Source organism: Procambarus clarkii, chromosome 22, assembly GCF_040958095.1.
Source record: "Procambarus clarkii isolate CNS0578487 chromosome 22, FALCON_Pclarkii_2.0, whole genome shotgun sequence".
Classification (NCBI taxonomy): domain Eukaryota; kingdom Metazoa; phylum Arthropoda; class Malacostraca; order Decapoda; family Cambaridae; genus Procambarus; species Procambarus clarkii.
Window position 1 is genome coordinate 10,066,247 of NC_091171.1, and position 15,223 is coordinate 10,081,469.

The 15,223-nt window shown below is 46.2% G+C and overlaps 1 protein-coding gene across 3 annotated transcripts in view; it reads left to right on the plus strand.

Moving 5' to 3' along the window:
- LOC123757348 (protein sprint) overlaps positions 1 to 15,223 on the plus strand; it is a 363,737-nt gene that overhangs the window by 322,634 nt on the left and 25,880 nt on the right. For all 3 annotated transcript variants that reach the window (XR_011229385.1, XM_069329426.1, XM_069329425.1), the window contains exons 5-7: positions 330 to 421; positions 6,321 to 8,753; positions 10,190 to 10,458. Coding sequence is in view for 2 of the 3 variants with exons in the window: in XM_069329426.1 (XP_069185527.1) it covers positions 330 to 421; positions 6,321 to 8,753; positions 10,190 to 10,458 (2,794 nt within the window). In the remaining variant the exon portion in view is untranslated. The remainder of the gene's footprint in view (positions 1 to 329; positions 422 to 6,320; positions 8,754 to 10,189; positions 10,459 to 15,223) is intronic.

Here is a 15,223-nt window from a genome sequence, read left to right on the forward strand (position 1 = left end):
TGCATCAGTGTTATTAGAACTTTGCGTCAGGATGAGACCATATTAGTAACAACATACAAGTAGTTAAAATTCTGGCTGTAAATAAAAATTTAGGTATAGTTAAAAAGTTAAAAAGTATAGTTATCAAACAGTGTAAATCAAACTTAACATTTATAGATAAATACTAAACAAACGGTTACTTATAATTTTAGTGGTGATAAATTAGTTTAAAAACTATGTAGGAGAATTAAACGTTGAGGTTTGTGAGGAATGGTTGAGTGCTGATATACGAAATGCTGTGTAGCATAGCATTCTGTCATTTGATTATAAATAAATATTGTATTTTGCAGTGACGAGTTGCCAGTACAGTTAAAACTGCCTCGCTCCCTCCAGGACGCCAAGACCCGGCAGGAGCTCACATCTCTGGCCTTACTGGGACAAGGTGACCACTCTTTTGATTCTAAATTGTCATTCATTAATTATTGTCACTTTGTCTCATTGCTATTAATTTTAGATTTTTTTTTTGTCTAATTTGCCTTAAGTTTACTGTTCATTATTTTTTAATTTCTTATAATTTAACAATTAGATGTGTAAGGTTATAGGAACAAAGGGAAGAGGAGTTTGTGCTATCCTCCGTCTATGGCTGCTAAACTCTACTGGGTCATCAACGTGAAAAATGCAGAGTTAGAGCAGTATAAATAGAGAGGTTTAGAGAGACATGTGTGGTGTTAGGAGATCAGGAAGCGTAAGGAATGAAAATGTCATGGAGAGATGTGTAAATGCAATCATCAATAGACTACAAGTTAAGAACACGTGCCAAGATGGTATGGGTATATTGAACACATGAAGGAAGGTTAACTGGTGAATCTGATGGCAAAAGGAGGAGAGCAAATGCCAGGGAAAAAGATTGGTGAAAGCTATAAAATAAATGTATAAATAAATAAATAAAATATAATATATATAATATATATAATATATATAATATAATATATATATATATATATATATATATATATATATATATATATATATATGCGAACAAGCCTGAATGGTCCCCAGGACAATATGCAACTGAAAACTCACACCCCAGAAGTGACTCGAACCCATACTCCCAGAAGCAACGCAACTGGTATGTACAAGACGCCTTAATCCACTTGACCATCACGACCGGACATAATGAGGTGATAGCCGAGGCTATTTGAACCACCCCACCGCCGGCACTCGGATAGTAATCTTGGGCATAGCATTTTACCAAATCACCTCATTCTTTGGGGCACACGTGAGGAACACAAATGCGAACAAGCCTGAATGGTCCCCAGGACAATATGCAACTGAAAACTCACACCCCAGAAGTGACTCGAACCCATACTCCCAGAAGCAACGCAACTGGTATGTACAAGACGCCTTAATCCACTTGACCATCACGACCGGACATAATGAGGTGATAGCCGAGGCTATTTGAACCACCCCACCGCCGGCACTCGGATAGTAATCTTGGGCATAGCATTTTACCAAATCACCTCATTCTTTGGGGCACACGTGAGGAACACAAATGCGAACAAGCCTGAATGGTCCCCAGGACAATATGCAACTGAAAACTCACACCCCAGAAGTGACTCGAACCCATACTCCCAGAAGCAACGCAACTGGTATGTACCTAGTGAGGCTATCACCTCATTATGTCCGGTCTTGATGGTCAAGTGGATTAAGGCGTCTTGTACATACCAGTTGTGTTGCTTCTGGGAGTATGGGTTCGAGTCACTTCTGGGGTGTGAGTTTTCAGTTGCATATTGTCCTGGGGACCATTCAGGCTTGTTCGCATTTGTGTTCCTCACGTGTGCCCCAAAGAATGAGGTGATTTGGTAAAATGCTATGCCCAAGATTACTATCCGAGTGCCGGCGGTGGGGTGGTTCAAATAGCCTCGGCTATCACCTCATTATGTCCGGTCGTGATGGTCAAGTGGATTAAGGCGTCTTGTACATACCAGTTGCGTTGCTTCTGGGAGTATGGGTTCGAGTCACTTCTGGGGTGTGAGTTTTCAGTTGCATATTGTCCTGGGGACCATTCAGGCTTGTTCGCATTTATGTTCCTCACGTGTGCCCCAAAGAATGAGGTGATTTGGTAAAATGCTATGCCCAAGATTACTATCCGAGTGCCGGCGGTGGGGTGGTTCAAATAGCCTCGGCTATCACCTCATTATGTCCGGTCGTGATGGTCAAGTGGATTAAGGCGTCTTGTACATACCAGTTGCGTTGCTTCTGGGAGTATGGGTTCGAGTCACTTCTGGGGTGTGAGTTTTCAGTTGCATATTGTCCTGGGGACCATTCAGGCTTGTTCGCATTTGTGTTCCTCACGTGTGCCCCAAAGAATGAGGTGATTTGGTAAAATGCTATGCCCAAGGTTACTATCCGAGTGCCGGCGGTGGGGTGGTTCAAATAGCCTCGGCTATCACCTCATTATGTCCGGTCGTGATGGTCAAGTGGATTAAGGCGTCTTGTACATACCAGTTGCGTTGCTTCTGGGAGTATGGGTTCGAGTCACTTCTGGGGTGTGAGTTTTCAGTTGCATATTGTCCTGGGGACCATTCAGGCTTGTTCGCATTTGTGTTCCTCACGTGTGCCCCAAAGAATGAGGTGATTTGGTAAAATGCTATGCCCAAGATTACTATCCGAGTGCCGGCGGTGGGGTGGTTCAAATAGCCTCGGCTATCACCTCATTATGTCCGGTCGTGATGGTCAAGTGGATTAAGGCGTCTTGTACATACCAGTTGCGTTGCTTCTGGGAGTATGGGTTCGAGTCACTTCTGGGGTGTGAGTTTTCAGTTGCATATTGTCCTGGGGACCATTCAGGCTTGTTCGCATTTGTGTTCCTCACGTGTGCCCCAAAGAATGAGGTGATTTGGTAAAATGCTATGCCCAAGATTACTATCCGAGTGCCGGCGGTGGGGTGGTTCAAATAGCCTCGGCTATCACCTCATTATGTCCGGTCGTGATGGTCAAGTGGATTAAGGCGTCTTGTACATACCAGTTGCGTTGCTTCTGGGAGTATGGGTTCGAGTCACTTCTGGGGTGTGAGTTTTCAGTTGCATATTGTCCTGGGGACCATTCAGGCTTGTTCGCATTTGTGTTCCTCACGTGTGCCCCAAAGAATGAGGTGATTTGGTAAAATGCTATGCCCAAGATTACTATCCGAGTGCCGGCGGTGGGGTGGTTCAAATAGCCTCGGCTATCACCTCATTATGTCCGGTCGTGATGGTCAAGTGGATTAAGGCGTCTTGTACATACCAGTTGCGTTGCTTCTGGGAGTATGGGTTCGAGTCACTTCTGGGGTGTGAGTTTTCAGTTGCATATTGTCCTGGGGACCATTCAGGCTTGTTCGCATTTGTGTTCCTCACGTGTGCCCCAAAGAATGAGGTGATTTGGTAAAATGCTATGCCCAAGGTTACTATCCGAGTGCCGGCGGTGGGGTGGTTCAAATAGCCTCGGCTATCACCTCATTATGTCCGGTCGTGATGGTCAAGTGGATTAAGGCGTCTTGTACATACCAGTTGCGTTGCTTCTGGGAGTATGGGTTCGAGTCACTTCTGGGGTGTGAGTTTTCAGTTGCATATTGTCCTGGGGACCATTCAGGCTTGTTCGCATTTGTGTTCCTCACGTGTGCCCCAAAGAATGAGGTGATTTGGTAAAATGCTATGCCCAAGATTACTATCCGAGTGCCGGCGGTGGGGTGGTTCAAATAGCCTCGGCTATCACCTCATTATGTCCGGTCGTGATGGTCAAGTGGATTAAGGCGTCTTGTACATACCAGTTGCGTTGCTTCTGGGAGTATGGGTTCGAGTCACTTCTGGGGTGTGAGTTTTCAGTTGCATATTGTCCTGGGGACCATTCAGGCTTGTTCGCATTTGTGTTCCTCACGTGTGCCCCAAAGAATGAGGTGATTTGGTAAAATGCTATGCCCAAGATTACTATCCGAGTGCCGGCGGTGGGGTGGTTCAAATAGCCTCGGCTATCACCTCATTATGTCCGGTCGTGATGGTCAAGTGGATTAAGGCGTCTTGTACATACCAGTTGCGTTGCTTCTGGGAGTATGGGTTCGAGTCACTTCTGGGGTGTGAGTTTTCAGTTGCATATTGTCCTGGGGACCATTCAGGCTTGTTCGCATTTGTGTTCCTCACGTGTGCCCCAAAGAATGAGGTGATTTGGTAAAATGCTATGCCCAAGATTACTATCCGAGTGCCGGCGGTGGGGTGGTTCAAATAGCCTCGGCTATCACCTCATTATGTCCGGTCGTGATGGTCAAGTGGATTAAGGCGTCTTGTACATACCAGTTGCGTTGCTTCTGGGAGTATGGGTTCGAGTCACTTCTGCGGTGTGAGTTTTCAGTTATATATATATATATATATATATATATATATATATATATATATATATATATATATATATATATATATATATATATATATATATATGTGTGTGTGTGTGTGTGTATCACGAAAATAAACACGTGATTAAGAATGTGACAATGTCAGACCACGGAGGAAAAATGAAACAGGAAATTTCCTTAAGTACTTTCGTATATTAAATACATCTTCAGAAGGTGAAGATGTCATATATATATATATATATATATATATATATATATATATATATATATATATATATATATATATATATATATATATATATATATATATATATATAAAACAACGATCACAAAAACACTATTCCAATTACAGCTTGTTCTGTATATGGCCACTGCTTCACAAGCGGGGATGTTTCTGATGGGGGAGAAACAATTGCGCAGCGTGTCCTCAAACAATTGCGCAGGCGGTAAAATGCTATGCCCAAGATTACCATCCGAGTGCCGGCGGTGGGGTGGTTCAAATAGCTTCGGCTATCACCTCATTTTGTCCGGTCGTGATGGTCAAGTGGATTAAGGCGTCTTGTACATACCAGTTGCGTTGCTCCTGGGAGTATGGGTTCGAGTCACTTCTGGGGTGTGAGTTTTCAGTTAAATATATAAATATATATATTAGTGAGTATACATGCCTGGTGGCATGTGAGAGTAACATGTGAGAGATGTGAGAGTTACATGTGAGAGTTGCGAGAGTTACATGTGAGAGTTGCGAGAGTTGCATGTGAGAGTGACGTGTGAGAGTTGCATGTGAGAGTGACGTGTGAGAGTTGCATGCGAGAGTGACGTGTGAGAGTTGCATGCGAGAGTGACGTGTGAGAGTTGCATGCGAGAGTGACGTGTGAGAGTTGCATGCGAGAGTGACGTGTGAGAGTTGCATGCGAGAGTGACGTGTGAGAGTGACGTGTGAGAGTGGCATGAGAGAATAATATACAGGATAAGATAAGAAACAAGGCTGAGTGAGAGAGGTTTGTAAGAAGAGAGTAAATGTGTTTGTAAACGATGACAAGTCACGAGAAACATTGTAGACCTGGTGTCGCAGACCTGGTGTCGTAGACCTGGTGTCGTAGACCTGGTGTCGTAGACCTGGTGTTGTAGACTGGGTGTTGTAGACTGGGTGTCGTAGACCTGGTGTCGTAGACCTGGTGTCGTAGACCTGGTGTCGTAGACCTGGTGTCGTAGACCTGGTGTCGTAGACCTGGTGTCGTAGACCGGGGTGTCGTAGACTGGGTGTAGTAGACCGGGTGTCAAACTGGGTGTCGTAGACCGGATGTCGTAGACTGGGTGTCATAGACCTGGTGTCGTAGACCTGGTGTCGTAGACCTGGTGTCGTAGACCAGGTGTCGTAGACCGGGTGTCGTAGACCGGGTGTCGTAGACCGGGTGTCGTAGACCGGGTGTAGTAGACCGGGTGTAGTAGACCTGGTGTCATAGACTGGGTATAGTAGACCAGGTGTCAGACTGGGTGTTGTAGACTGGGTGTCAGATCGGGTGTTATAGACTGGATGTCAGACCGGGTTTTGTAGACCTGGTGTCGTAGACCGGGTGTTGTAGACCCGGTGTCATAGACCTGTTATCGTAGACCTGGTGTCATTCAGTGGTGGGTCTGTACTCTGGATGACTGCTACTGTCTTCTGATTATTTACCTGTGATGCATGATTGTATGAATTTTATAATAATTGGAAAAGTTTTTTATCTATAATAATCTTTCACCATAGTCTCCTTTTTATTTTTTACCTTTCCTCATCCCATGAAAATGGAAAATGTGAAAATGAACAATAAAGATAAACAATAAATACTTAATATCTCATGTATTATTGATTTGCTTTACAAGCTTGTTTTTGTAAAGCATAATTAGGTTGGATTCACACCAACAAAATTGAAGCAATTGTTTCAACTTATTAATATTTATATTTTTTTATTTCTAGAATTCTGGGGTACAGCAATGGCAAGTCCAACGGCTAGTACACCTACAGCTGACTGTCCTCGTAGTGCTGCCCCAACGCCATCTCCACGTCCTCACGACCTCTCTTTCAGTAGTTTTGGCAAAGGTGGTGTCACTAGAGGGATTTCCTCCACCAGTTTGTTGTCTCCACAGACACTAGGAGGCCTATGTGCTTCAGGAGCATCACTTGGCAGCTCAGTGGGAGGATCCATAGGAGGGTCAACTTCTTCTTTAGCACCAGTGCGACCAGCTCCTCCTGCACCACCCTGTGGTGATCGATCATCGCTCAATTTAAATTTAGCCCCTCTTGAAGAATTTTTGAAGGAACAGCCAACATTTTCCTCATTTCGCTCTCAACCAGCTACTCCAGTTACTCAACTAAAGCCCAGTACACCCGGCACAAAGCCTACACCACCACCTCGCTCTAGTCCCCCTGGCACCCATTGGTCCACTCAGATCAGCCCTTCAGGATCACACAGGCCTTTAAATAAGCCAACTCCACCTGCTAGATTTAGCCCACCAATAATGTGTGAGGTAGGGACTCCCACCCATGAAAATGGAGAAATAATTCCTCGCCTCGCCCAAGCCCCACCACCGCCAAGACGTTGGGCACGATCCTGCATAACCACATCACCATCAAATATTACTGTCAAAACTACATTAACTCTGAATGTTAACCAAGTGAAAGCTTTACCTGTCCATCTAGATGATTTTCATATACATGTAGCAAATTTAGAAATCTCCCCAACAGGCAGTAACTGTTCTCAGTCAAATATCACAACTACTACTCCTAATGGGAATCAGAATGGCACTTTAAATGGTTACAGAGATGGTCTTCATTTACAAATTCAACAGCAAATAACCTCTCCTCAGAGCACACCTTGTACACCCTGTGCTCCAAGCACTCCCATAGAAGAGGCTACTGGAATGCCAAGGGTTCGTTTACGCAGTGGAAGAAGAGATAGACGAAGGCTTTCCAATCACTATCATGAAGCAAATATTGTTGACAATAATTCATCTTACTGTCGATCATCTCTAAACGATAAGATTAGCGACTATGAAGATGTGTGGCCCAGCTCACCTCATGAATCACCAACTCCATCATCGTCATCGCAACCCAAAATGTCGACTTTCAAACCTCGCAACGAAATCTCAAAATCAATGGGAGATCTAAGTGAAATAGCTAAAAATACAAAACCAGTGCATTTCACATATGAGACAGACAATAAAAAGGATAATGAAAGTATATACAATGATGAAAAAATTAATGGTAATAGTTCAGACTCGGTGAACTCGTATCGTAAAAATTCTAGCCCCTTTTACATGGAGCCAGCAGATGCACTAAAAGATCAACAGCCTCAGGCAAGGATTAATAAGGCTTCAAACAAATTATCAAGAAAAACTACAAATCGTTACTCAGATTCTAATATCCAGTGGAAAACTAGAAAGAGTCATAACTCGCTGGGCAAGATAGACTCAAATGAAGATCTACCATTATCATCAAGTGTTGAAAATTTAGTGAATGAGAAAAATCATGACACGCTCAATATGAATTTGGAAGATGAAAAGAACAAGAACCTTGAAAGTGAAAAAAATAAGGTAAATGCTGGACATTTAGTAAATGGGCAATCAAGAAATGAAGTTAGGCGCCACTCGCGAATTGGGGGCAGAGGGAAGCCTATAGCCCCACCTAGAGTAAATAATGAAGCTTTGATTTCTAATGGTGAACCAACTACAGATACTGCTTGCCATGTTGCTTCTTCGTGGGAGTATCAGTATGGTGCTGGGTCAGACAATGAAGAGTCTCCATCGGGAGAAGGTAGATTTCCAGTGGGTGATACTGGAGAATCAGATAGTGTGATAATTCCTGGTGATAGAACAGTGCAAGATTTAATTTCAGAAAAACTCCCAGATTTGACTTTGGATGCTCACTCTCTCGCACCAAGTTATGTTACACGTATTAGTGAGTATGATAATGTAGGAGGGCATGGTAGTGTTAGAGGAGAGGAACATAATTCCCAACAGCAGAGACAGCACCAGCAAAAAACTCCACGCACCATTCCTCTTGAAGAGCGCCTTCACCCACCCCTCCCTACCCATTATTTCCCATCAACTGTAAGCGATTCAGGCACAGAGTTCTCAGAACCTTGGGACTCAAGAAAATGGGAATCAATAATGCACTTCGAAGATGATTCATCTGTTGATCAGTATCCACGTAGCTCAATAGAAACTCCAGCTTTACGTCCTTATGCTCTTGAAGACTCTGATATGGGTGGGGCAGGAGTTACAGACACAGACTCGTTTATTCATGTGGTTGGGGATGTAAGTGATAATGAAACTGTTTCAATCTCTGGCACTCCACCATTGTCCCTCATAAATGCGCACAACCTCGACACACAACAACGCTCTAGAATAAGTAAGTGTCTTTTATTGTATATAATTAAGTAAATATTTATCTGTTTTAAAAATGTAATGTTCTGAAGAAAGCATGTACAAGGTATGATCAGTAAGTTTAATTTCATTGTAACTGGTGGGAAAGTGTAGTTGCTTCGTCTGCACACACAGTATTTCATTATGAGGGTCTGGTACACCACAACTTCGTTCCACAAGAATTTTTTTATATACAATATTCTGCTTCACAATGCATTAGTGAAACACTGAGAAAGAAACCATATTGGCCTGCCTTTAAATGAAACAAATTCGTGGTGGCTAAGGGTCTTCAATACTGTGCCGAATATAATGTAAAATACCAAAATGGCTGCACTCGTATATTCATTGTAATAAAGTACTGTACTCTTTGAGGCATCGCGTCTCGAGATATTCAGCAAACATTCGTACAGTATGAGTATATCACATGTCGGATCTTTCTGATCACACCTTGTATATCAGTAAATGTTTTGTTACATTTTTCTTGCATTCAATTTTGCCTTCTTCCTGAATCCATCAGGATGACTTGTCAATGTGATAACACTGTACATCTCTGTAACACATTTTAACACACTGTTATGCTAACTGCCCACCACCTATAAACTGATAACCCTCACATTAGCATCCTGACATGCCTAATACTTACATACTGACAGCCCTCCCACCTGCATACTCACAGCCTTTTCTCTGTATGCTAACAGCTATTGTTTATGTCCTGACAGTCCTTCCATCTATATACTGACAACTTGTTCACCTTTATACTGACAGCCATCACCTATATATTTATAGCCCTGCAACATACATACAGATAGCTTTGCCAGATGCTTACCCCCTAACTATTTCTATCATACTTGATTCCCCTTGCCTTCCATATATTTACTTGTGAACACTTATTTCCATTCCATCTAGCCTTTCCACCCAGTGCTGGGTGAAAATTTATATTCATCACTATCACATTTTTTTCTGATTTAAATCACTTTCAGTATTTGATTTGTCTTTTTCTGCATATTAACTCTTTTTAAACATTCATTCTCAGTATGCACCCTTTGGTATTTTAACCAATAACTCGAATTCTTACACTCCACTAACCTTGACATTGCCTTATATGTGTATGGCATAATTCTCTTATGTTATAACTGCAACAGCCATTAATTCTTTGTTTGCAAAAATAGTCCTAATCCTATGCAAGTGTTTTCAGTCAAATACTTTTATATATTTTAATATACTATAATACTTTAATATAACCTGTACTATAGTTACTAAAAATCAATCTATAATTTTACTGTATCATGCAAATCTGGCATTTACAAAAGAATATTCATCAATGTCAATGTAGGTTGCATTAAGAACAGAATACTTACACTTGCAAGAATTTCAGTGTACTATGTAGCATATTAAATTAATAGAGCACACTTCATCTTTCAGTGTCACCCCAGTTATTAGCTTTACGGCAACGTCAAGATGCTGAAAATGGTGTCGCTATTAAAGTCTACGCTATGGACTTGGGAAGCGACACATCTACAACTTTCAGCCAGGCTGTCACCAACTTTATTACCTGCACCTTAGAAAGCCCCGAGCGGGATCCTGCCATTGTCACTCGCAATGTACGTCAGTTTATGTCTGGCATGAAGAACTACTTGGTAACAAGTGGCGAGAAGGAATTTGAAGCAATAGTAAAGAGACAGCGAAGTAATGTAAGTCTTACCAGTTTACATAAATTCACTCTCTAGGTACAAAATTGACCTACTTTCAACAGAACATGATAGGAACAAGAGTATTTTTTAGATGACTGTAAGCCTGATTATAGAAGAATAATGTTGTCAGATTTTTAGATTTTCAGCACTATCATTCTGTACTATTGAACTTGATATTGATAACACTTGATAAACTCTCGTGGTAAATTGGGGCTTCTAAAAGAAGCTCCCAACATTCTCATCATGTTCTCCTTTTTTAACTATATTTTATGTTTATGAATATTCATGTGCAGTATATCTGAGGAAGGTTGCGAGATGAAAGATTGCTAAATGAAAATGAGCAAATGAGCATGACATCACCACGTTGCTGTCTGCGCAACTCTCCTATTCCCGGGAGGGAGAAAGGGGAGCCCCAGACCCCTGCGCCGGCTATCCACACCGCAGTTCTGAGGCTGGATGTCAAAAACTCACGAAAAACTGCCTACCGAAGGGAGGAAGGGTTACGGGGAAGCCTCCAGATCTCGCCCAGAAAATGGTGTTTCATTGCATTTAATGCTGGTTTTCTAGGGGAGCTCCCTTTGGCTCCAAGGAGCTACTTACCCAAAGATAAAAACAAGAGGGACTTACCCAGGAGGCGGCCGGCACTCGCACCTCAACTCGAAGTCGAGACAACTGGCTGCAATCGCCGACCCAACGCAACACAGGCCCAACTAGACCCAGGAACATTGACAAGGTAGCGAGTGGCCAAGACTCTGACCTCCAAAAACCCCACGCCGAATGTCAGCTTAAGACACGTTACCGAAGACAGCAGCCAGCGCAGCAAACTTATGAACGTCGTGGGCACGGGAATAGAACACAGGCTGGCTGGGCCAAATAATCTTGCGAACAATGAGACTGAGACACCCAAACCCTGGAACAGGGAAGAAGGGAAACTGGGCAACCCAAAGCGCGTCTCCGGCCACAGAGGCCGTGGTGGGCAGGTAACGGCGGAGAGCTGTGACCGGACACAACACATGATGCACCCCTGGCGGAACCAACCAAGCATCAATAACCCAAGGACCTCTCCGAAAAGAAGCAGTCTTATTCTTCACCAGAAAAGGAGAAGACGGCTGCAAACAAACAAACCTACCACCAGTATCGAAAGAGCAGAAACCCCCTTGCGCCGGAGGAGAGCATGAAGATCCCTGACCCGACTCCCAGAGGTCAATTCCAACAAGAATAAGAATCTTGGAGAAACAATCCTGAACCGAAGGGACCACCACAAACCGAGGGGAATGAGATAAGGAGCACCCGATCCAAAGACCAGGATGGCTCAGACGGTACATGAGCAGGCCGGAGGTGAAACAACGCCTGAGACAGCTTGCGGAATGGTGCAGAAGTAACATCAATGCTGAACACAAGCTGCAGCAGCTCCGCCAGCACCGCACGATACGAGGTGACAGTATTCGGCATAAGATGATGGTCCTGGAACAACCACGAAAGGAAGGACAAAACCCAAACAGAGACCGAAGGAATCTGACGAAGGGACAAGAAGTACCAGAAGAATTGCCAGGAAACTTCATACTGCCACCAAGACAAAGCACGCAAGTGGGAGACCAACAACGAAGCCACCTGCTCACCATACAAGTGGTAATAGACTCTAGTCAGAAAGACTAGATGCGAAGACTCGAGGAGAAGATCGAACCAGCCTTGTAATGGACTGGTCCAATCTGCTGAAAGAGGCAGAGCCAAGACCCCCGGGTATGGACACTGAGCAAGCAGCGCCTGAAACCAAGGCTGGGCCCGCCACCAAGGAGCCATGAGGACTGCTTTTCCTTGGTAAGTCTCCAAGTGAGCTAGGACCTGGTGGAACAGCGGAACCCGGGGGAAGAGATACGGGTAACCCAAGCTTGACCAGTCCTGCCGCAAGGTATTGACCCCGACAGCCTCACAGTGAGGGAAGGGCGCCAGGAATACAGGAAGACGCCTCAACTATGCTGACACAAAGAGGTCTACCTCTGGGAGTTCGTATGTCTGGCAGAGCCATCTGAAGGAGTCGGCGTTGACTGTCCATTCCGTGGACAGGGGAATGAACCGAGGGAGTCCATCTGCCAGGATGTTGGACACCCCCAGAACATGAGCGGCCAGGAGAGCCAAACCCCGAGAACTTAGCAGACGAGTCACCCGAAACGACCAGCCCCCAAAGAGCCAAGGACAGCATCGAACCCCCTCGATTCAAGCAATGAACCGCCGGGGAGCAGTCTGAATGGTGTTGGATCGTCGATCTGGGAGAGACTCGATCCCTCTGAAGTGACATCCACAACGCCACAAACTCCAGCACCGTGAGTTTGACGCATCCGTGAACACAACAAGCGAGGGCTCGGGTAGGCGCCAAGGCACTGAACCCAAAAAAATCCGAAGAGAAAGCCGGAGACGCAGCAGCTGACATAAGGCCCCCGGAGGCCGAACCAAGCGATCGCAAGAGTGGCGGAAGGGACGTCCCCGAAGGAACCAGAACAGCCGACGAAGCCAAACCTGTTCCGGTGGGTAGACCATCACGGCAAAGTTCAGTCTCCCGCACAAACCCTCGAGCAACCGCCGGGTGACCCGGAAGCCTCCCCAGAAACAGGCAAAGGTGGGACTGCAGCCGAAGCAGTGACTGGAGGGAGAGAATAGGAAGCAGTCCAAGAGTCCCACACAAGACCCAGCCAAGACCAAACCTGAGAACGAACCAGATGGGACTTCCTCTAGTTCAACAGGAACCTGAATCCGGTGAGCTGGGAAAGAACTATATCCCTGGCGAGCAGACATGTGGACTGGCTGGGAGCCCACACCAGCTAGTCGTCGAGATAGGCCAGAACCCAAACCCCCTAATAAATGCAGACCGGCCACCACGACCCGGGTAAGACGTGAAAATGTGAGGTGCCAAATTGAAGCTAAAAGGAAGGCAATGAAAGTCGTAACCCTGACATCCCACAACAAAACTGAGCCAGTCCCCCAAACACCAAATGAAACAGGACATGCCAATATGCATCCCAGAGGTCCAGGGACACCATCCAAGCACCCGGCTCCAAGAGAAGCCAGACCTGGGAGAGAGTAGTCATCTGAAATGAGGGGCAATAGACCCAGGGGTTCGGATGGGACAAGTCCAGAATGAACCTCGGGTCCACACAGTCCCATTTCAGGACTGGAAACAGACAGGAAACCCACCTGAGGGAAGTCGTCATTTCAACCATGACCAAGCACACACCCACTCCGGGATGACACGACAGAACACAGGAGAAGAGACCTGCCTCGCCAGCCCCGAATCCCACCGAAGGAGGAGGGGCCACCTAACACCACTGTAGGCCGCTCAAAACGACCCGAAAGGCCCACAAATCGTGGGACCAGACATAAGCAAACAGAGCGAGCCACCTTCCCCCCCCCCATCGCCCCGTCCATGGGACAAACTGCGAAAGGGCTAATGCCCCTTAAGTGAACTCGACCTTCTCACAGAGTGATCACCGCACTAACCAGATGAAGACAATTCCAAAGGCTGCGCCAGCCCAAAAACTGGCACTACTGGCCTATCATGACGGTAAGAACCCTGATCCCTGGTATGACCCTTCCTGGAAGACCCCCCCATGCCCCCCCCCACAGCCCCCCCCCCACAGCCCCCCCCCCACAGCCCCCCATGCCCCCCCCCCACAGCCCCCATTGCCCCCCCCCCACAGCCCCCCATGCCCACCCCCTCCCACAGCCCCCCATGCCCCCCCACAGCCCCCCATGCCCCCCCACAGCCCCCCATGCCCCCCCTCACCCCCCCCCACTCACGCCCCCCCAAAACTCATGCCCCCCCCTTTACGCCCCCCCCCACTCATGCCCCCCCCCTCACGCCCCCCCACGACCCCCCTCCCCCGAAGAACCAACAAGTCCAACATTGGACGACGACTGGAAGACAACAGACAAGGGACCAAAGGGCGATGAAAACCTAAGAGCCAGGGCCCAAGCAGATTCCAAGGAGGTCACGAGCGCTGCCTGCCTACATGTGAGCCGAGGAACAAATAAGACACACAGGCATCTCGCAGGATCGGCAGGAACAGCTTCAACAGGGCAGATGACGCACGCACCGCCGAGACCAAGGCACCAGACTCGGGAATGGCCCCAAGCGCCTCCACATCCTCCTCAAGCCAATCTGAGGACAGCTCCAGGAGGGAAAAGAAACGCAAGACCAAAGCCAACAGGCCACGAGTGCACAAATCCTCAGCAACCAGTGCAGCCGAAAAGTGGGAACCTGCACGTGAAGCTGTATGATGCCGACATCCTGAGGAAGGGCAGGGACGAACAAGTACGCATTGAGGTGCTCAAACCCATCCCCCAGGTAAACCTGGACCACCATCAGAGCCTCACGCTACTCATGTGTGCGGGACCAACAGAATGTATGCCATGCCTCCAACGAAAAACAGGGCAGTCTGCAAGCCAGGATGACTTTGGAACCTCATAACCTACCCAGTAAGGAAACGAAGATCCAAACCTGAATGAAGATGGACCCATGAAAGAGGCGTAATCTGGGTCGCGCAGAAGGTATGTGGGAAGCCAAAAACCTCCGGAAGGACGGACCACCGAACCTGAAGGGACACAGAACCGAGCCCTGAGGTGTCAGTTGCCATGGTGGCATGTGATCCACCCTGAGGTGTCAATTGCCATGGTGGCATGTGATCCACCCATGAGGTGTCAGTTGCCATGTTTTTTTTGTTTTTGTTTTTTTTGGCAGGGATATTCCTGCGCGGGCCCTAAGCCTCTGGCT